Source organism: Seriola dumerili, unplaced genomic scaffold (assembly GCF_002260705.1).
Source record: "Seriola dumerili isolate Sdu_G_001 unplaced genomic scaffold, Sdu_1.0 BDQW01000319.1, whole genome shotgun sequence".
Lineage (NCBI taxonomy): Eukaryota > Metazoa > Chordata > Actinopteri > Carangiformes > Carangidae > Seriola > Seriola dumerili.
In genome coordinates, this window is record NW_019174574.1 from 617987 (window position 1) to 639395 (window position 21409).

Below are 21409 nucleotides of genomic sequence, written 5' to 3' on the forward strand. Positions count from 1 at the left end.
TTGAGCGTTTTCACAGTCTGACACTCAGAACAGGAGGAGCTCAGCTGTTGTTAGTGCTGTTAATGAAGGAGCAGTATTTAATGGCTGAACTTGTCCATACTGTTTCTCATGTCACACAGCAGCGTTGATATTGTGTTAATGGAGGGTCAGAAAGGCAAAGTAACAGTGGATCCAATCAGAACCCACTTCAACACTGGTTCTGACTTGGACATGAGGACAACAGATAAACAGTAACTGCAATTAGAAATGACCCTCACATATATATCAAAATAACAGTTTAAATTATTCTAACTTTTCTGATGGAGATGATCTGATGGTCCAGAGCCCAGGAATTTATAGAAATTTCTATTAGATGGAAATAAAATGAGGGAGCTGGTGGAAATAACAAGGCTTCTTTGGTTTGTGTTCACCTCTAGCTCAAACTCTTACTGCCTGTTGCTGTCTGTGAGTGTTGGTGCTGTGTGTTTCTTTGTGTGTATATTTTTGTATGTGCATAATGATACTTTTAACTTGACATTCTCACATAGCTGATGTCCAGGACACTGTCTGCATATTATATTTATATTTCTTCATGTCCATGTCATTCAGATTCAGTCTAGACATTGAAACTATAGTGGAAGGTGTTTATGTCATGTTGCTGGTATGATGTCAGTATCAACAGATGTTTTCTCTGTCCGTTTCTGCTGGGAGCCAGTGAGATGCTGAATCTCTAGATGATGCTCAGCGGCTGTGAGGCTTGAGCGCTACACCCAGGCTTTGAGACGCCCTAACCTGTTAGCATGGGCGCCAAAAAGAAAACCAACACGTTCTGTCCTGGGTGTAACAGGTGAACTACTATGGATGTTTATATACTAGTAAGTTTTGCTGGTGTGTTCTGTATGTTTTATGTACATATTGTATGTACAGTGTATGTTACTAAAGTAAAAAATGCTAATATGCTAGTCACGCAGGAGCATTCTTATTTCAAACTAGCCGCTTCGGTCAGTCGTTGTTGAATTTTCTACATGTCATTTTTACATCTGTGGAACAGCTCAGAGAAACATTCAGGTTATTAAGGCTACAGTAATGTCACAATGCCACATCAGAAGATTGTGAATCTTTAATGAAGTTACATGCACACTGCCCTTCTCTCAGTCCAAGAAGAGGACCCGACAATCGCCATGTGCCTGGTCAGTGTGAGACAGTGTCTGAAAGCAGATGTTTGGACACATAAGTTTGGCAGCTGAATGCTGAGATGCTGAAGGAGACCGAGTTGTGGGATTTGAATATCAGGAAGTGGGGATCAGCTCTGGTGGGCTCCGCCCCAAATTAACCCCTAACTGTCTTCAAACCAATTCCCTTCTGTGGAGCAGCTCCATTGAAATGAAACTGAGTTTGCCACAGATTTTCATTTAATATATCATATAAATGCTGGTGTAACCAGGCAGATATCAGGCTTCTCCTGTAATAGTTTACACTGTCAGTGATACATCAGAGATGTCCAGGTGAAAGTCTGGACCTTTCTTACCCTGTGATGAAACACTACCCAACTGTTATAAACCCAGCATCCAACACAGTTCAGATGATGATTTAAGTAAAGAATCAATATGGGAACAATTGAACCACAGAAATCAATTACATTTCTGTGGCTGTGGCTCCGGAGGTAGAACAGGTCACCCACTAATTGGAAGGTCAGTGGTTCAATCCCCAGCTCCTCCAGTCCACATATCGACACATGGATGTATAATATATAAATATACTGTATTATAATTATTTATAAATAGTTTGCTGTTCCTTACATATATATGACTTCACCTGCTCAGAGATCAGGCAGCTCTGTAGCTTTGTCTCTTGTACAGTACACTTTTTTTAAAAATACATCTCTGGGAATGCACAGCATGAATAAGTATGGACTGGAGAAGGCGATGAAGTCTGAAGAGTGATATCGTGTGAATAACACCCTGAACAGTGAAAGTACTAGTATTAGAGTTATTTTCTTTCCAGATGAAGAGTCACTATTGGAGAGCAACACCATCTCATCCTCACAGGCGGTCGAATTTTAAAAGCATCTGAACTGAAAACTAAAAAAAAAATTCACCCAGCACCAGGAAGTTACAGAAAGTGATAATATATATTTATGTCAGAAATACTAGAAATATTTAAAATGTCTTTTCACATACATAAATGTTATTCACTGTCATGATAGCTGGATTATTTAAAAAAAAAATATCACAGTCAAATTAATAGTAAAAATAGTGACAACTGTGTAGCATAAATAAATGAGTCAACATGGTCAATACAGTTGGTAAGCACTCATGCCTGAGGCCCTGCAGGAAAGCAGTGTGCTTTGTGCTGTGCTTTGACGCTGCCTGGTTCTCAAGATTCTCCTCATTAGAAAAATACAGCATCATTCCTTTGTTCAAATGTTCAAATAAACTACATGTGTTTATGTTTCAGCTGCAGATCAACTATTGTTCCTGTTATTCTGTCTATTATTCTACTTCACCACACACCAAATTACCTGTTAATTTTATGGATAGAAGTTAAATAGAAACTTGGCAGTGAAGTGACTGAGCAGATATTCTTCATCACTGTGACTTAACTCACTAGATTAACATGAAGGCCAGACAATATGAAGTGTATGTAAGTGAAGTCAGTGATTCAGACCAAAAGAATGAATAATAAAAGTATAATCATCATCATTGAGCTGTGTTTGAGTTGCAGATGTAGAAACACATGTGGACACTGACAGATGCTCTTACAATACTTCCAGTAAAGTCTTACCATGTCTGTAGTGGTCTCTATCAGCTGTTTTACCCCAGAACCACCGGTTAAGGACTTTTGGTTGGGAACACAATTTTCTTCAGTGTAGGGAGAACCAAATTATTACTGTTCAGTTAGCCCACTGCTTCTAAAACTTGGGGGCGGGCGTGGATGAGGGGAGAAATATGGAGTAAAAGTAAGTTGAATAAATAGGATTCATATAGCCAAGAGTCATCAAAATTCAACGTTGATCCTTTATTTGTTGCTTCCCTTTTAATGAGCAAATAATGAAAATTGTGGGGTGGGGGGGTGCAAACTTTTTTCTGGCTTTTTTTGGGCATACCACAGTGCACAGGAGTGCACCTTGCCTAAGTGTTTGTTCGAGTGATTCCATCTATTTTAAAACATGGGTACCTATATAATAATGTAAATGAATAGAAGTTGGTTACTAATTTAAGATTGAAGTGTTTTGCCATACAAGATAGCTTTGAAAATGGATGATAACTATTTCTATCTGCTTTACGCAGAGGCAAGATGTACAGCTTTCCAGGCATTAGGAATAAAAGTGAGGTTACTGTATGTTATCTCATCATGGGGCAGAAACAGTAAGAAAAAAGGGTCTGATAATATAAAACTGTCCAATAAATGTGTTATATTTAAGTTTTTGCTATTGGTGATAGTGAGTGACCGTGGTGTCTATCTGCACTCAGTCCAACATGAAAGGAAGAAGATGTAGCTGCTCAGCGGACGTACTCTACCTCTCGTCTTGTAAACACCAACGATGGCTGAAGCTATTGTAAACTGCTGTTAATCCTAACAGCACATAAAGCACCTTTAATGGACAACTTTCATTTTTTATTTTAGAAAAATGAGAGTCAGAGTCCTTTGTTGTAACAATTACAGACATACTGATGAAATACAGTGGCAAGAAAAAGTATGTGAACCCTTTGGAATTTGGAAAGCTGCTCTTTGATAAACTTCAAGGGTGCAACAATGTTTTTTTGGAGAGCAACAGCTTCCTCCATGGTGTCTGTGGCAGGACACCATGCTCCATGATGTGTGTGTGGTAGACTCATGAACAGAGATGGTAACCATTCCTTTAAGCCTTCAGCTGTTACTCTGAGCTTCTTTGATAATGTTACTGAGCATCTGTGTTGAGTTTTTGGAGTCATCCTAGCTGGATGTCCACTTCAAGGGCGAGTAGTCACAGAACTAAACCATCTCCATCTATAGACAGTTTGTTTGACTGTGGACTGATGAAGATCTAAACTCTTTGAGATGACTCTGTGACCCTTTCAGCTTGATCACAAGTCTTCTGAGAGCTTTTTTTGTGATCCATGGTTCACATCAGCAGATGCTTCTTGTGAACGGCAAACTCTAAATATTCTATTTTTAGCCAAAGTGTCTCTAACCCACACCTCCAGTCTTGTTTCATTGACTGGACTCCAGGTTTGATAACCCTAACCCAATTCATATACTTTTTCCAACCTCCACTGTGATAGTTTGAATGATATTTTCAATATGCACAAGAACAAAATAATGATTTGTGCGTTATTAGTTAAAATAGATTGTGTTTGTTCAAAATTGTAACTTGGATGAAGATCTGATCATATTTAAAGAAAATATTTATACATACATGGAGGTAATTCCATAGGGTTCACTTACTTTTTCTTGGCACTGTATATTCAATTTTCTTTTTTTTTTATTGATCATATGGTTTGATCACTGTAATGTTTAAGTTGTGAGTAAGAACTGATTTTATCATCTACATTTACAGTTAATGTAACTTTCTTCTCTTTTCTCTACTGAATGATGAGCCTCTACGTACTGAACCATGGTAAGAAATGGTAAGGGCAAAAAAATGCTAAGAAACATCTGAACATTGAAAGTCATGCAAAGCAGTCCTGACCAGCATGGCCTCAGTTGGGCTTTAATATGCGCAAGAGTGAAAGAATGAGAGAGGAAGAGAAAGAGGAAGACAAGTCCATCAGCTGAACCCTGGGGACCTGAGAAACAGTAGGTATGTGTGCTGAAATCACAGTCTCACGCTGTGCTTATCACTGACAACAAGTGTTCAGTCAACAGAATCGTGCTGCTAAAGACATGTATTCATATCAACATGTATGCTAGATCAGTATTTTTCTCTTTGTCAATAAATAAACCACATGAAAAGACCTGAACCAACAATGAATGTCTCCTACTGACAAGTACTGTGTGAGTATCAAAGCCTGATACATCTTATTACAATTAGAAAGCCTTTATTGTCATTGTAAGCTCTGTGTACAACAGAATTATTCCTCTGAGCCCCCTTGTTTCCAAAAACTATTAAAACCACATCAGTGAGTCACACTTTTGCTTTGGTTCCTTCATCAACATGAACACTGTAGTTTATTTTGACTCACATTGTCCGGCTACTCTAAAGACTCAGTGGAGCACCAAGGGCACTATTTTCGTTGCAGCACACTACCCAGAACAAGCAGTACTGTGGTCCTGTTTTCTTGACCCTGAACGTGGCTTTGTGAAGGGCAAACAAAACCGTTGCAGCAAATGTGCAGAAATAACTGAATAATGCCTAAAATGTAATTTAACTAATGTAATTAAGCACTCCTGTGTTTAAATCATGTATTTAAATTATGCATCAAAAATGAACTTTCACTGTAGTTAGAGCAGAGACATCAGTAAATCTGTCTGCACTGATCTATAAATTAAGAAATGATTCTCACATTCTTAAATCCCTGCAGCCATCTGAAGGCAGCAGCACAGTGACACCAGACTGCTACAGAATAACCACTCACACCTCTATACACACACTGGTCCATTATGACTCAGTATTCGACAGGAAATATCAGATTACCAGGGCTCATGAGTCGTGTATAGAATTACCAGTCCAGCTGCAGTTTATTAGCATGAATTTGTAAGTTGTGGCCAAAAATGTGTTTTCTGTAGTCACAGTGACCTTTGACCTTCAACCAAGAAAATTCACTCAGTTCATCTTTGAGTCCAAGTGAACAATTGTATTCATGAGAATGGGACGCACGACGGTCACCGACACAGAGGCCTAGAATATCTGAATCTGATTTAGAATTCTGGAGGCCTAGATTGCTCATTTTAACTGAACTGAAGATGCAGTGTTTTATTGTGCACTGCAGCACAATAAAAGTACTACTACAGTGACACGTACTTACAGCAGATTACTATTCTAAAGAGTTGCACAATGGGCGGGTGATGCAGAGACATTTTCACCTCTTCACATCAAACATCCTGACCAGCTTCTGTCAGAGACCAACTCTGGATTAAACTGTCTGCAGTATCTGAGCCACTAATGGTCTCCAGCTGGTCTGCACTTAGACCTCATGGTAAACACACATTATACCCTGACAGACATTTAATGGTATTAGTTTATAGTTCTAATTATAGTTCTCCCCATATTGAAGAGTTGAGGTATATTTTAGCACCAAACTGTAGAATACTGCTCATGCTTTATCCTTTCAGTCCATACAAAACCCCAGAGAAAAATATAAACAGCTGTGTGTGTATCACCCAGCAGAGCCAACATTTACCTGAGAGTTGACTGTCTGGCCCATGGGAATGCGGGAACACTCCAGTGCATACTGCTTCACACAGAAGTAACAGCCCTGGTAGGAGGAGGAGACACATGGTTATTAACTAAACAAATCATTATGACCAGTACGTAAAACACAGGGAGTAAGTTTACTGTTTATCAGAGCTACAGGTTTCAGGGAGACAGGGAAGACCTTTAAAACAGCCATTAATGGAAATTAAGATTAATCCATCCACACAAGCACAACAAACAGGTCAAAAGCTAATTAAAAAAAAAAAAAAAAAAAAACAGAAACCAGGAAACAAATTGTCATTCTTGACTTTATAGGCCAGAAGATGTACAGTGGAAGCAGACCTACTTTACTGACACTCAAATTCAAACATGAACTGTATCGCGTTTGCCTACAGAGCAACACTTATGTATCATGGGGAGAAAAGATGTGGTGTTAACAAACACAGTAAGTTAATGAGCATAGTGATGAGTGCCCTTCATCATCCTCATCTCACCTGAAAAGCCAGTTCCATGAGGACAATCCCACCTGGCAACGCCCTCTGGAGGTGATATGCAGTGGTGCAAGATGCTGTTGTCTGCAAGGTTCATTCACAGAAAAATCTTACAACTTGTTGGTGTAGTAGAGCTGTTTGTAGGTAATTTAAGTCATACTACTGATGTTCTGTGCTGTGACTCTGCCCTCCAGGTTACAGTACACAGTTGGATGTAAAAGTTTCATGCAGACACCAAATGATGAGCAGAAGATTTAAAGACAGAGGAGAGGCTACACACATGACATATTTTCTGCTTGGCTATGTTCTCTTAAAGTGCAGATAATAAAAATGAACTTCAAACATCTCCAGGTTCCTATAAAAACAGTACTGGTTCCAGTTCAAAAGTGGGTTCTGTGACTTATCATCTGTGCATCAACAAGGACAAAGAGCTTCTCCCTCCTCTGACTGATGTAAGCAGCTCTGAAAAGGTTACCACTGTCTGACTGAAACACAGACTCCATGTTTCTTGATGGCCCTGCAGGGAAGTGAGCACTACAGTCCTGTTTCATTATTACAGCTCCAAACACACTATCACAACACTGTTCTCAGAAGCATGAATCTGATTTACTGTGAAGAATGCAGACAAAGAAAAGCATGAGGTCAAGTGTTAGCTTGATCTCCAGCTTTTGGCTTTGTGCTGGTCAAACATGAACAAACAGATCTTTTTTTGAATGTCTTTAAGACACTGGTACATGACTGCTTCCTGTATATGTCACTAAACTAACTGCCATATTAATGACAGCATGTCAACCTTAAATATAAACTGTCTGACAGGACAATTCCTGCTGCTACTGTTTAGTGCAGTTACACAACTCTTAGGACCTGATTTACTAAAGCTTTGCGTGCGTAAAAACATGCGCAAACACGACAGCACGCGCAAACACATGTTGATGCTGATCTACCAACCGGGCGCACCGAGGATTGCGTCTGTCAGTCGGGCAAAATAACGCGCGCTATCCATTTTGCGCTTCTGCCTTCATGAATATGCAATATAGGCGTGCCTGCCAGAACGCGCAAAATATTGGGAGGAGTAGATGCAATAGAATCATTTTGCGCACGCAATGTGATTTACCAAACCTGAAACTAATTGCGCTGATTATTTTTGCGTCTATATTTAGCACGTTTGAAAGTCAAGTCTTAGGCTACCTGGCACAGCCGTGTGCACAGATGGCTGCGGTCATTGTTGCAAGGAGGCAGCGTAGGCACGACAGGCAACGGAGAGAATGCATCTTTTCTGTTCATGTCACTCTTTTTGGAATGGCAGAAGAAAAAATAATCGAGACATATCGGTTATCCGGCGATGCCATTTTGGAGCTTCTCCGTGAAGTAGGAGCTGATTTGGATCCAGTCACAAGGAGGAGTCATGCAGTGCCTGCTATGAAACTCACAAATGTGCTTGTTTGCCTCTTGTACCAGCACCTCCAATTCCGTGGCTTCAAATTTGCTTTTGTGCTTCCGTTGGGTCTGCTCGTTTGCATTCGCCATGGTGAACACCCTTAACTCGCGCAAAATCCTCATTTAAATAGGGCGGGCTCAATCACTTTTGCACCTGTAGTCAATTGCGCTGTTAATCTAAGTAAATCACCCACAAGCCCCAAACAGGCAGCGCGTGCAATCTATCCGTGTGCACACGCAACTTAGCGCTCTTTATTTTGGATCTTAGTAAATCAGGCCCTTAGTGCCCGGTTTATACTGAGCTAGCACTTTGACTCACAGCACTGCCTTCAGTCTATATGGTCTGCCTCACCTCATCCATATCACAGCACTTTAGTCCGTGTTTAGATATTCCTTCTGTAGGCAGTGCAGGTTGTTTCTTAGATCATGTATACAGTACTGTTTAACCTCACTGTTCCTACCTTTACTACTGTTTAGCCTCTACAAATATATTCACAAATTGAATGTGGCTCAGGGAATAGATTAAAATGAAAAATAAAATAAAAATCATTAGGAGGAATGAAGGGAAGTCTTTGGGGAACAGCTGGATCCATGGACTTAGTTTTGAAAATTAGACATTTTCTTGTAATTTTATTCATTTCAACAGCACAGCCCGGCTGAAGATCTCTGCGTCTCTAAGGTGACCACTAACCTTAGGGCTATCCTCACTCTTCTGCTTTACATAAGAAAAAGACATCCTGGCTTCTGACGACATCGAGCTCAGCATGGCTGCACGGGCCCGGGCGATGCTGTAAGAGAGCGGGGGTGGAGTCAGTTGGGGTCTGGTCAAAGCAGAGCAGTCTAAGCCCAGGGGCTGATGGACCAGCACGTACCCAAGCCATAAGACACAATTCAGAATGAGTCACATGGTCTGAGCCTAGAAAGTGACAGGCAGGCAGGACAGGCATATGCTCCAACCATCAGCCATGGGGCAGCAATGCCAGGAGGTCAGAGGTCAGAGGAGGGTCAAAACACATGTGATGACTAATGGATGAATGTAGCTACAATGGAGGAAGAGAGGAGACTAAGGGACTGGTAGAGAGGCAGAAATGGAATGATCAGATACATGAGGAAAAACACTGATGCTGTTTAACACACAGTGTCATTGATTTACTAAAGGAATCAGATCTTTCCAAAGGCTGGGGCTGTTGTATTGGATGAAAACAGTTTAGGACTTGAGTTTAAGTGTATCTACTTTATCTTCTGTCAATAGGACTGGATGTGCAGGATGTGTCCTGCTTCACAGTTTACAGCAGTATCCTGTCATATGCGTTCAAGTCTACAAAATCATCCTAACATGTTCCAACCAGCAAACGGAGGCAGTGGTCAAGTAAACAAAATATGAAAATAACGCTTTCTCATAGACAGACCTGCGAGCTGGAGACTGAGGCCGGACCTGGACCAGGATAAAACCCATGCTCTGCAGGTACTGGACGTACTGCTGGAGGAAGGTGCTGGAAATCTCGAGCAGCCAGGGTTCTTCCTTCAGGCGGCTGGGCAGCATGTCTGCCGAGTCAGTGCTGTAGCTTCGGTCCCGTCCTGATGCTGTGGAGTCACTGGAGCGATGCCGTTTCTGTCACACACAAGTATCACAGTTTCATTAACATTTACAGAACAGAACACACCACTTAAACACACAAACAGTTAGCTGACATCAAATACGTTAGTGTCCTAATGTGATTTGTCCTCATGACCCTTTGAGCTCTGTGTGGGGCACAGTGACCAAAGCTGAGAGACTACGAACAATTGAACAACCTTTTGACTCCTTTGACTATGTTGGAGTTTTCACCACACAACAAGAAGGCTGCCTGTTGTCCTCTTGGAGTATCTTGGTTGTGTCCTGGAAAACATATGTGTCATGTTCAAAGTCTTTGTCTCATTGCTGAGGCTTCCTTCTACAGGGGACGTTAACTGTGGATGTAGTCAGGCAGCTGTGTGTGAAGGCCCTGAAATATCCTGCTGTGAACAGCCATGAGGAAGTTGAGCAATGCTAGCATGGCTGTTTTTCCACTGCACCACATAGCAAGGTAATGATGATGTCACACCATCTGTCACCTGCAGCGGTTCATCTCATCTACAGCTCACTGGGTTTTTATTTTGTATAGTTTCTCCCTACAACAACAAGAGCAAACAGTGCAGGGTATGTCCATATCTGGTTGATGGGTCGGCCATGCTCAGCTCAAGTACCAAGCAGGACCACAACAGTGTAGAGCAGTTATCTTGTGCTGTGAGGCTATAATGGAAACATGTCATGGCTCAACCAGACCGACCCCAGCACCTGAAAACACCCTGTGGCTGGTGAAGGTGTCTATGATTTGGTAGAAATGGATGGAGGCCAAAATGAGCTACAACATTAGAGCATTAGATCAAATATTCCGCTGGGAAACAATTTGGGAGGAGGTGCCCTAACTGAAGGAGTCCATCTACCTTGAAAGATGGACAGTTGTGGTGACAGGAGCGATGCGGACATTGTCACATGAATCTGGAGCTGAGCTGAGAGCAAAGATCTGATTTACCTGTAAATTTACACAAACACTCATCTATGGTCGCCCAGGCTACTCTGCTGCCACCACAAACTGGAAGCAGATGAGCAGCAACATCTGGATGGACAGGCACATTAGAATGACTTTCATTGTTTTTACCTAACAACCCCCAAACATGAGCTGATGTCACACAGGAGCTTCAACAGAGAAGATGTTGGTGTAGTTTGTGTGTGTGGTCAGTAGGGTGTATGTTAATGTAAACAACTCATAAAATCTACAAACACCAGTTCAGGACACTTGAACTTCCTGTGACTTCCCTCTGACTCAGGCGGCAGAGTGTCAGTCAGAGTGAACATACCTTCACTGGAGGCTGAACAATCTGCTCCTCTTGGATCTGCTTCCGGAAGACAGGGTCAAAGAGGAGAGGGGTGGCACAGTAGTGGACCAGCCTGGACGACTGCTTCAGGGTCTCCAAGTCTACCCCCTGTTCACACACCCATGGTTATTGTCACAATAAGATAAGATGATGATACTGTAGAGGATACACTTAAGCACGATGCTAGCATGTGACCTCTGCCGAGATGTCAGTGTGGCAGACAGAAACCTTTTTAATTAGGCCAGATATTCCCCATTTTGAAACACAGCATTACTAAATGATTTCCTTGTGGAGTGAACTGTAATTGTAGTTCCTCAAAACCACAGAGCAGTGAGAGGCACCATCCCCAGGTCCTGCCGGTGCCCATTAGCTATTGTTGATATTAGGTTGCTGTCACACTACAGGAATTGATACTCAAGTCTGGCACCCTCTTCTCATCCAATTTGTTGTAATATTGTTGAAATCATGTTTATAATGTGTCCAACACCATGTTAAACTTCACTAACACTTGAGGAAAGAATAACTGTAAAGTCCAGTCAGTTTGATCATAACAGAGGTTATCTGAGGTCACTGTTCATATACAGCAGGTCTGTTTCAATACCACTGATGCTGATGTAAGTATAGTTGTAATTGAGCCTGATATTCATAATCACACATGGTGCTGTTACATACAGTAAGTACCAACAGTGTTTAGCTTTCAGACCCACTTTAGTGGTTTGAGACTGGTAGGTGTCATCCTCACTCAACTTTGACAAACTAGACTTTGCTTGAAATATGATGCAAAGTTTTTATAGCAAAACTCTTAGAAGAGACTGTAGATTTCATAACTATAACCAGAAAGGTTCAAGAACAGCAACAGTTGAGACTGTGTTGGTATTGCAGCCAGTCTTTTCATGTTTCCAGTCACAGTAAAAATGAAGAAACTGTAGCTGAGGGCCCAGTGTCCCTCTCCTCAACACTGTCTCCATCCTTCCCCGTGAACTGTGATGCACTGAAGTGAAACAACTGTTCTGACTGAGGCTGCTTAGATTTGTATCACAGTGATGATGATGTCAGACAAATGACAAACGTGATGTCGGCTATTACTGTGATTTTAACTGTTGAAGCTGACTCACTGTATATGAGGAGAAGAAATATCTGATTCTGTCCAATTTCCCTGCAGAATGAATATTTCTTTCAACTATTACAATAGTGTATTTAAATATATGAAATGTTTTTGTCAGGACTTACTGAGATGGGCATGTTAGACTGTGCTGACCTCTGCTGCCAAGTCACAAACAGGTTCTCTATCTTCATCTGCTTCTCCAGTTCTGTCAGCACAAAGTCAAAGTCATTACCACTCCTCCTCTGACTGCATCACTGGACAGAAACTCTATTATTATCATCATCATCATTAGTATTAGTATTAGTTGTGGTAGAAGCAGGATTAACCTTTTCGTTCAGCAGCTTTGATGTCCAAGAGCTGCCCGCCATGTCGGGTCACCGCGTCCCCCTCTATCAATGGTCGGGTGGTGCAGATGTCCCTCAGGGCCTCATCAAAAGGAAGCAGCTCAGAGGGGAAGTGGAGCGGCGCAAGACTCCGGCCAGAGCTGCCCAGCCTGCCCTGCTCTTTACTGGGCAGAGGAGGAACCGCACTACGCAGCAACGCATCAGGCTCCGTGGAGGGGCCGAGGAACGGGTTGGGGTTCTGGAAAGACGGAGATAAAGTGAAAGAAAGAATCAGTGGAATGACTTAATAAAAACTGCTGAAAAAATACTATAAAAGCTGGCCCATGTGCTTGCAGGCAGACTGGTAAGGACTGAGGGGAAGCTTAATGGAGCAAGGTACAGAGATTTCCTAAATGAAAACCTGGTCCAGAGCTCAGAACCTCAGACTGGGTCTAAAGGTTCCTCTTCCAACAGGACAATGACTCTAAGCACACAGCCAAAACAACACAGGAGTGGTTTAGAGACAACTCTGTGAATGTTCTTGACGGTTCCCATCAGCCTGACAGAGTCTGAGAGGATCTGCAGAGAACGGCAGAGAACCCACAAACCCAGATGTAAAAGGTTATCAGGCAGACACCCAAGAAGACTGGAGGCTGTAATCACCGCTTCATCGAAGTCCTGAGTAAAGGGTCTGAATACTTATGTCAATGTGATATTTCAGATTTTTCCCTTTTACTAAATTTGCCTAAAATTCAGTTCTTACTTTGTCCTCATGGGTTGAGTGAAGACTGATGAGGAAAAATTAATCATAATGATTTTAGCATGAGGCTGCAAAATGACAACATGTGAAAGAGTGAAGGGTCTGATACTTTGTGATTGCTCTGTATGTGCTCACCCTGTGGTGGTTAAAGCATTAGTGTCTGCATGGTCAGCTTTAACACTTAGATGCTCCGGGTCCCACGCTGAGTAACTGCCATGACCTGTGGCTATGACCACAGGACTAAGGTGGTCCAGTGGAGGTACGGTAGAGAGGAGAGGTTTATACATTGTACATTGTATATTCATAGCAGTGCACATTAGTGTTGATTGGTATTATTACTAGATACTTGGATGTCTAGAGAAGTGTTGGTGTTCCCTGGTTGCTGTTTAGAGGAACTTTTGGGCGAGTTTGTTCAGTGAAGCAGCTCAGGGACCAGATGCCCCAGTGTGGCAGAGTGCACCATGCCCACAGGCTGGAGGGTCAAACTGCACTGGTGCTCCCTCTGCTTCTCATCAGGACCATGACAGATGAAGCTCTGTTCAGGCAAATTTTCTGCTGCTCTGACTCTGCCTTCTGTCTGCACTCATTAGTGATGCTGTGATGAAGAGCGGGCCGTCGGAGGGAAAGCAAAAGTTTGCTTCTTTCTATTCTTTGAGCTTGTTTTGTAATTTGCTGGAGGGGTCGGGCTGAAAGGGCATTTGGTGTCTTTCTCTGCTGTAAAGTGCTGCTCTAATAAATCCCTGCTTCCGCCTGTTACACAAAACAATGTAGGAAAACACCGTGTGTGACATTTTTCTGTATTTTTAACCTTTTTTCAATTAAACTCAACTGCGCTGCATGTCCACAACACCATGACCAGATTCAACTGCTAGGGGGCCCCAGGGGCAAAAATGCTCTGATGGGCCTCTATTAACCCTAAAACCCCCACTCATTCTGGATGTTATTCTTTAAACTAGCGGCTACTTGATTAAACACTAATTCATGCAGTAATGAGCATCGTGTCATCATCTGCCACTGTTGCACGTACATTAAATCACAGGCGTTCTTGCAGATGTCCACACAGAGACCTTCTACTTGGCCCTCATCACATCAGATGAGATGAGAGGTGCGTGTTACCAACAAGTTTTTATTTCTTCAAATTACTACAAACAACTGGACACAGATTATTCATGGAGATTTCTGGGCTCACTGGTTGGTTAATTCACTCTGCTTCTAATTCATCATTTCCCAACATTCACCATCGACCATGTACATGCTCAGTGCATCCTGCAGATCATAGCAGAGCTCTTGCAGCACTCTGAGGGTCAGTCCCTCCTTTCCTAACAATGCTATCATTGATCTAGTTACTATAGGTTAAATTAAACAATGTGAAGTGTATCTCTGCACACAACTCAGAACACTGCTACTTTTGATACAACTGCAAAGACTGTGTCAGTGCAAAATCATTTTATAGATTACACATCTGAACTGATGTGGTATGTATTAACAGGAAGTTTTATCTCGGAGCAGTGTGTCTCTACCAGCTCGTTCAATGGACTTTTAGAAACCGTGGGGGCTGATTACTTCCTTAGACAATGACCTTTTACTTCACATGAATGTTAATGGTGATGGGGAAAATGGGAACATTGTTAGTTTACTGCAACTGCAGCTGCTAAAGAGTGTTACTCATGTGCTTTCTCTACATACATTTTCACAGCCTGTTCCAAAACTGGACACAACAACCTGCGAGTCACAACGCCCAGTTCTCAAACTCTCTACTGTGTTACCAGAATACAAACAAAACTTGACACAGTTACACAAACTGCCCTTAGTACAAATCTTATATATACTGAATTATAAGTACTCTCCAGCTTCTGACCAGTGGCTATTGAAATTAAAATTATTATACTAGGTGTTACACGGGGATTGGATGCTGGTGTTGTGTGGGTTCCACCCAAATAACAACAGGGGTGTTGTTAGGATGTGCAAAACATCTTCCCTAGATCTGAGGGTTGCCCACCAAAACTCTCACCCCCCACCACAATCAACCAACCAGGTTGAGCAAACCTCCTCCTGAAAAAGGAGGAAGAAAAAAACACAGAACAAAACAAAACAAAACAAAACAAAACAAAACAAAAAACTACCACCTGGCCTCTGGGCTTGCCCCTTGGTTGGCCGATCTGGTCCCTGTCCCCGTCTCAGTATTGTTACCCTTATCTTCACTTGTTTTGTAATCACGTAATAAAGTAAAAAATAAATCACTGGACTTGAAGTTAGAAATGGAGTCTTTGTGCACCCCTGCCCTCTCACTCCCCTGTAACAGTGAGGTTGATTTGACAGCTGACTCATGATATCAGGATGGAGGGGGACGGGGGAATGTTAAATATGCTTAGAAAACTGTTTTGTAACAGGCAGCACACTTAAAAAAAAACTACAGAGTGTTCAAAGTTTCTTATCCAGACTTCTACACCAGAGCTGATCATAAATAATCCAGAAGGATAAATGGAAAGTGACAAGGGCTAAATTGCATTGAGGGAGTTAAATGTTTCATTCTGAAAAATACATGACAGGGTTTATTTCCAGGGTTTGATCAGGACAACAGGAGAAGGCAGAAAAATACAGGGGTAATAATCAAGAAGAATAGAAATGCTTAGTCACATGCGTCACAGACAAATCTTGTTTTTGTTTATGATGTTCATACCATTGGTCACATATTGATCCACAGCACCACATTTAATACAGGAGGTCCAGCAGTTCTGCTGAGATACTGAAGAGAGAAATCAGGCCTAAATAAAGTAGCAACAATCTGTGATGGAGCTGCAGTGACACTGACACCTCGTCCCTCCAGCATCTCTTCTACTGCTGATTGGAAAACTTTTCACCTGGACCTGATTCAGTTTTAATGAAGTCTCATCTGGATGAAGAACTGCAGTCTGAGCAGGGCAGTGTTCCCCCAAGTTTGTCTGTTTACAGCAGGAGAGTAAATAAACACACATATACATATACATACATGCTGTGATGTACAAACATGTATTATAATACATCCATGCAAGTGCGTCCCTGCCGGGTTCATCACTTTTTAGTGTCCTCTGGAAACACTTGCGTTGTGTGAGTATTTGAAGCTTGTGTGCTGTCAAACTGATTAAGATGTTTTCGGAAGATGTTTTTGATTTGTCTGTTTGCATGTGTTTTGAGTTGCAGTGCATTGAGCTCTCAGGGCCACCGTAGTTTTCACTTAGATGTAAATATCTTATGACTTATGGTAAATGGTTGGATATAAAAGCAGATGAGACCATCACCGTCAGAGGATTAAAGAGTGATTGTTCAGTGTTACACCATGCTGAAGTTCTGAAATATTACATCCTATTATGAAATATGTCAGTGTTTCTACCTGCTTGGAGTCCATCTCATGGAGAGGTGCATCAGAGAAGCAGTAGTGGTGGAAGAGGCCCATCTTCTGGTTGAGCAGGCAGTGGACAACATGAGCCCTCGCATTCTGCCACTTCACAAGGCGGACAAGCTCACGATTCAGAGAGGCGCCTAGATCTACAGACCAGTTGTAGCTGTAGAGAGTCACCTACAGGGAAGATGGTTAGAACTTATAACATTGATCTCACGCAGCTTCACTGAGCACAGATGAACTTAAGAGTAAAGTCCTGCTTCACTCCCACAATGATGAGGTTTAAGTGGTAAAACAACATACACTCTAAGTAAAGCCTTAGCAGTATACACACAGTGAGCACTTTATTAGGAACAGCACACTAACACTGGGTAGTTCCTCAGTTCTCAGTTCCTCAGTGAGCTGCTGCTCACTGGATGTTTTTGTTGTTGCTCCCTTCTGAGTAAAAACTCTTTTATAAAAAAAAAAAAAAAAAAAAAAAGAAAATCCAGGATATCAGCAGTTTGAGAAACACTCAGACCAACAATCATGAAGCTCCTCACCTGGATCTGCAGGATTTTATAACTGCTGGTGCATGATTGGCTGATTGGATAACTGCATGAACAAGCAGGTTTATAGGTGTTCCTTATAAAGTGCTCAGTGAGGGTATGATGCATCTCCAAGTAATCACATTTAAATACAAACAGGGTATCTTAATTCTCTGCTTGGCCTGAGGGATGTTCACAATACAGAGGCTTCCATATGTCAAGTCACCTTTTTATCCAGGATGCTGATATAAAGGAACCTCTGGCGGGGAGCGAGTCCTGCCCCGGCCTGGCTTGGACTGAACCAATCACTCTGCTCAAGAGCCTCAAAGCGCTGGAAGCCCTTATGAGCTGAAGAGAGAGGAACTGAGTGAGACAGCAAAGAAATATGAATCAAACCACACAGCAAGCTGTGGCTTCCTTCATCTCTTCTTTACAGAGTGTAGGCGTGCAGTCAATGAACAGCACCGGACCATCACTTAGAGATCACGTTTTACATGGCAGTAGTTTTCATTTGTACATTTACTGAAGAACTACTGAGTGGGTCTTTAAGCCATAAGGCCAAATGCAGTGAATTACATACATACAGTAAAAGCTTTATAGGAAACAGTAATGCTGGTCTTTAAATTCACACATTTGTTCACACAAATGTACTGCACATAATCAATGGGAGAGAAGAAACATGGAGAGTTTATTCTTTGCATTCCACTGTTTATCTATATGTTCAGGACATTGTGTCTTTGCAGGAATGAAATGAAAGAGGAAATGATGCAGTGATGTCAGAGATAATAGTGTTTCAGTTTGCACAAGATCTAAGGTCTCTAAACTACAGCAGCAGCTAACTGGATATTTGTTACTGCACTAAAACTACACTATGATTTATATACCTCTGTTTATCTCGTCAGTGTTAATGTGTTTTATTTTCCTTTTATCTTTTAAATTAAGTCATTGGACTCTTATGTAGGTGTGATGCACAAAGTGCAGCCCTGCACTGACAAAGTGTTCACACACACACCTCTCACACAAACCCCATTAATTCTCAAACACTTCGTACCTCACACCTTGACTCACAGAAACAGAGCCTGATGTCTTTGCTTTCTGTCTCATGTAAAACCGGGAAACACTTTGAATCACTTTTGTGTTTGAAAGCTGCTGGTTTGTTAACTAACACACACATTAAATAAAGTAAATTAAACATATATATCATCTTTTTAAAACATTAATTAAAACATCCCATCAGCATCAATGTGTCAAGCTGAGAGGCAAACTTACGTGTGAACCTATTTAGCACTGGGGTGTTTTCTTCATCTGAACTGTCTTCTGTAGGCAGACAGAGATGGTACAAACAGCAAGGCGGCATGGACAGTGAAACACACAGCTCAACACAAACTGATGTAAGCACAGACTTGCAAAATAACACAGGTATGTTAGACAGCTGGCATGGACAGAGAAACAGAATTAAAGAGCAGCAGCAAGGACAGCATGTTTAAAGCTTCCACACAAAACACTCATGCTAGGTCCTCATCCTTTACACTACACACAAGGTCAGACAGGTGTTAGCAACATACTGTTGTTAGAGGTTGATTCAGACTGTACACTCTCAGTTTCAGCTACAGTGAACTATCAGTTACCTTCACTGAGAACTGTTTCTTTACTATCAGAGGATTTATTTCCATTGATTTCATCCCAGTTATGACTGAAACAAAGAGGTCACCACTGACACAGAGAGAGGTGAAGTTTATCAGCTGCCAGGCTTTCAAAATAAAGGTCATATTAATCTGAGGCATAGACGAGGTTAGAAGACTGTCTGAGGCATTTCCAACATCTGGAATAACATTTAACTGGTGCAGTGGTAGACTAAAGAGAATAAGATGACTTTTTGAGAGAACTGCAAGTCCGAGAAAGCCTTGTACCAAACATCCAATCACAGAGTTTTAAATGCAGCCACTGTGCTGCTAATAAAGTAGAAGAGTTGAAGTCAACTGATAAATTCAGCAGCTGGATGTTGTTTCCATCTTCACTGCATTAAAACACCAAGAGGCTGAATCAAACCAGCAACGCTCAGTGTCAGTGGAGCAAAGTAACTAAGTACATTTGCTCAAATACAATTTCCTCGACTTGTAATTTAGTATTTCTTTTTTATGTTACTTTATACATCACTACATTTTACTTTTTACTCTGTGAATGTATCTATCATATAAGTTACCCATAATTAATGCTAAAAATGTACTACTAAATGATGATGTATTATTATTATTATTATTATTATTATTATTATAACAGATTAATCCGCCCAGCAGTATCTAAACTATTAGCAGCACCTTTACCAGCTGCAACATTAAAGTCAAGTTTAAACATTAAAGCCTCTGTCCTGTCATTATAATCCAATGATATATTGATTGATTTGGTGTGTGTGACATATGGTAAGTCTTCTCCAAAGCCAAAGACAGAGTTTTGAAAAGGAGCAGACTAGTTAAACAAAATATGCCACAGCCAGGATCCTCTGGCACTGTTACACTGTCAAGAAAACTCATACGGAGAAAAAACAATGCTATTAATGTAGCCGCAAGCATCAGTTAGCAGGTTCTTAGCCACAACAGAAGAAAGCAGCTCAATTGCCAAAAGTTAAAGCCACGAGCAGCAACAGGTGAGTTTCAGGTTTTACAAAGCTGAGCAAAGTCACTTCAGGTAGTTTGATTGTGTTTAAAGGAATGAGACCAATCACACCCTGAGTCATCACACAGCCTGAGCACTCATTTGTCCCCCTTTCATCAGATGTGAATGAAACTCAGTGTGTATGTTCAGACATTGCAGGATGTCTCCACTGAAGTCAGGAGTGTTCAAAGGCATCAGAGTTATGAGCAGATATGTGTTAGGCCACGCCCACTTGTACCAATCGATATGGCACTTCAGATTTTGAATAATACTTGTACACCAGCTTTTCAGATACACATTTGTGGCATTTGTGGAACACCTGTAGGTCGTGCTCCAAATGCTTTGGTAAACTTGGTAAACTTGGTAAAAATCATGGACTGAAGTTATGTTACAAGATTTATGATGACTGGACAAATGGTTAAAGAGCTAAGCCTTTGCAAAGATATTTTGGTTGATGGCGGCCATGTTTTTCAGTTGATCTCGCTCATTTATATCAAAAATATGTACCTCACACCATCAAGGCTGTATACAAAATTTTGTGTTCATAAAGTTAAAATCCAAAAAGTTCATTCATTTTCATTCATTGTTTTAGACATTATATTAGCAAAAAATCCATCAAGATAAACTTTTATGGTCCAAGAGGCTTTTTTGTAGAGCACATTGAGATGGACTTGTTATGAGGGGTTAGAATCCTTATTACAGATTACACTATCAAATGGCAATTTACAGGAACATAATGTTTCCAATTCCACTTTGGACTCTAACTGGTTCAGTTTTCATGACAATCAAAAGGTCAAAATCTTGTTTAACTCAGTACTCGTTGGCTTCTCCGTCTCCCAGGTCATGGACATCTAACAGTTCAAATTCATCTGCTGCTGCAGTTGCCTTTGAATGTTAGTACCTCTAAGCTTATACATGCAACTTATGAACCAGAAATAAAGAAGTAAACATCATGTCATTAGCAGGTATCTGAAAGAAAACCTACTGACCACAGTTCATGTTGCTTTATGGACTGATAATCATTCACTGTTTATACTGTACAGTTTAGTAAGCAGCACTGGATTAGCATCAAGGCAGAAGGTGACAGTTACCTTGCTCTGTGCTACAATGCCACTGATGAAAGTTGCGACCAATGAGAATGAAGCTCCTTGTGGAGTCTGGAGCCTGGCTGAGGGTCTGGACATGAGCAAATGGTACAAATACATCTCCAGATGGGGGGAAGCTAAAAGGTTTTAGAGGTAGAGAAAACAATTATTGTGATGTACATATATAAACAAAAAAGAGTGCAGTGGTGGTCAGTCACCTTAGTCTACGTGCTGTGGAGGAGAAACTAGTAAATAGCTGGAAAGTCAGTTAGCATGTAAACAGTGAGAGGTGTTAAAACATCAATTAAAGTCAAGTGACTGACAAGATCATTTAGACCTGGGCAACATGCAACAGCAATAACAAGTAAATACCACAACATTAACATTAATACAGCAACAGTTTTTATTCACACCACAAAATGTAATCAAGAGTCAA

At 41.3% G+C, this 21409-nt stretch overlaps 1 protein-coding gene across 1 annotated transcript in view; it reads right to left on the reverse strand.

The window, feature by feature from the left end:
• The window catches only part of szt2 (SZT2, KICSTOR complex subunit), a 119312-nt gene that overhangs the window by 13209 nt on the left and 84694 nt on the right, over positions 1–21409 (reverse strand). The window contains 11 exon segments of the mRNA XM_022759035.1: positions 6303–6377; positions 6811–6891; positions 8936–9032; positions 9654–9856; positions 11125–11250; positions 12373–12452; positions 12574–12829; positions 16701–16886; positions 17463–17584; positions 18506–18553; positions 20980–21110. Coding sequence (XP_022614756.1) covers positions 6303–6377; positions 6811–6891; positions 8936–9032; positions 9654–9856; positions 11125–11250; positions 12373–12452; positions 12574–12829; positions 16701–16886; positions 17463–17584; positions 18506–18553; positions 20980–21110 — 1405 coding nt within the window.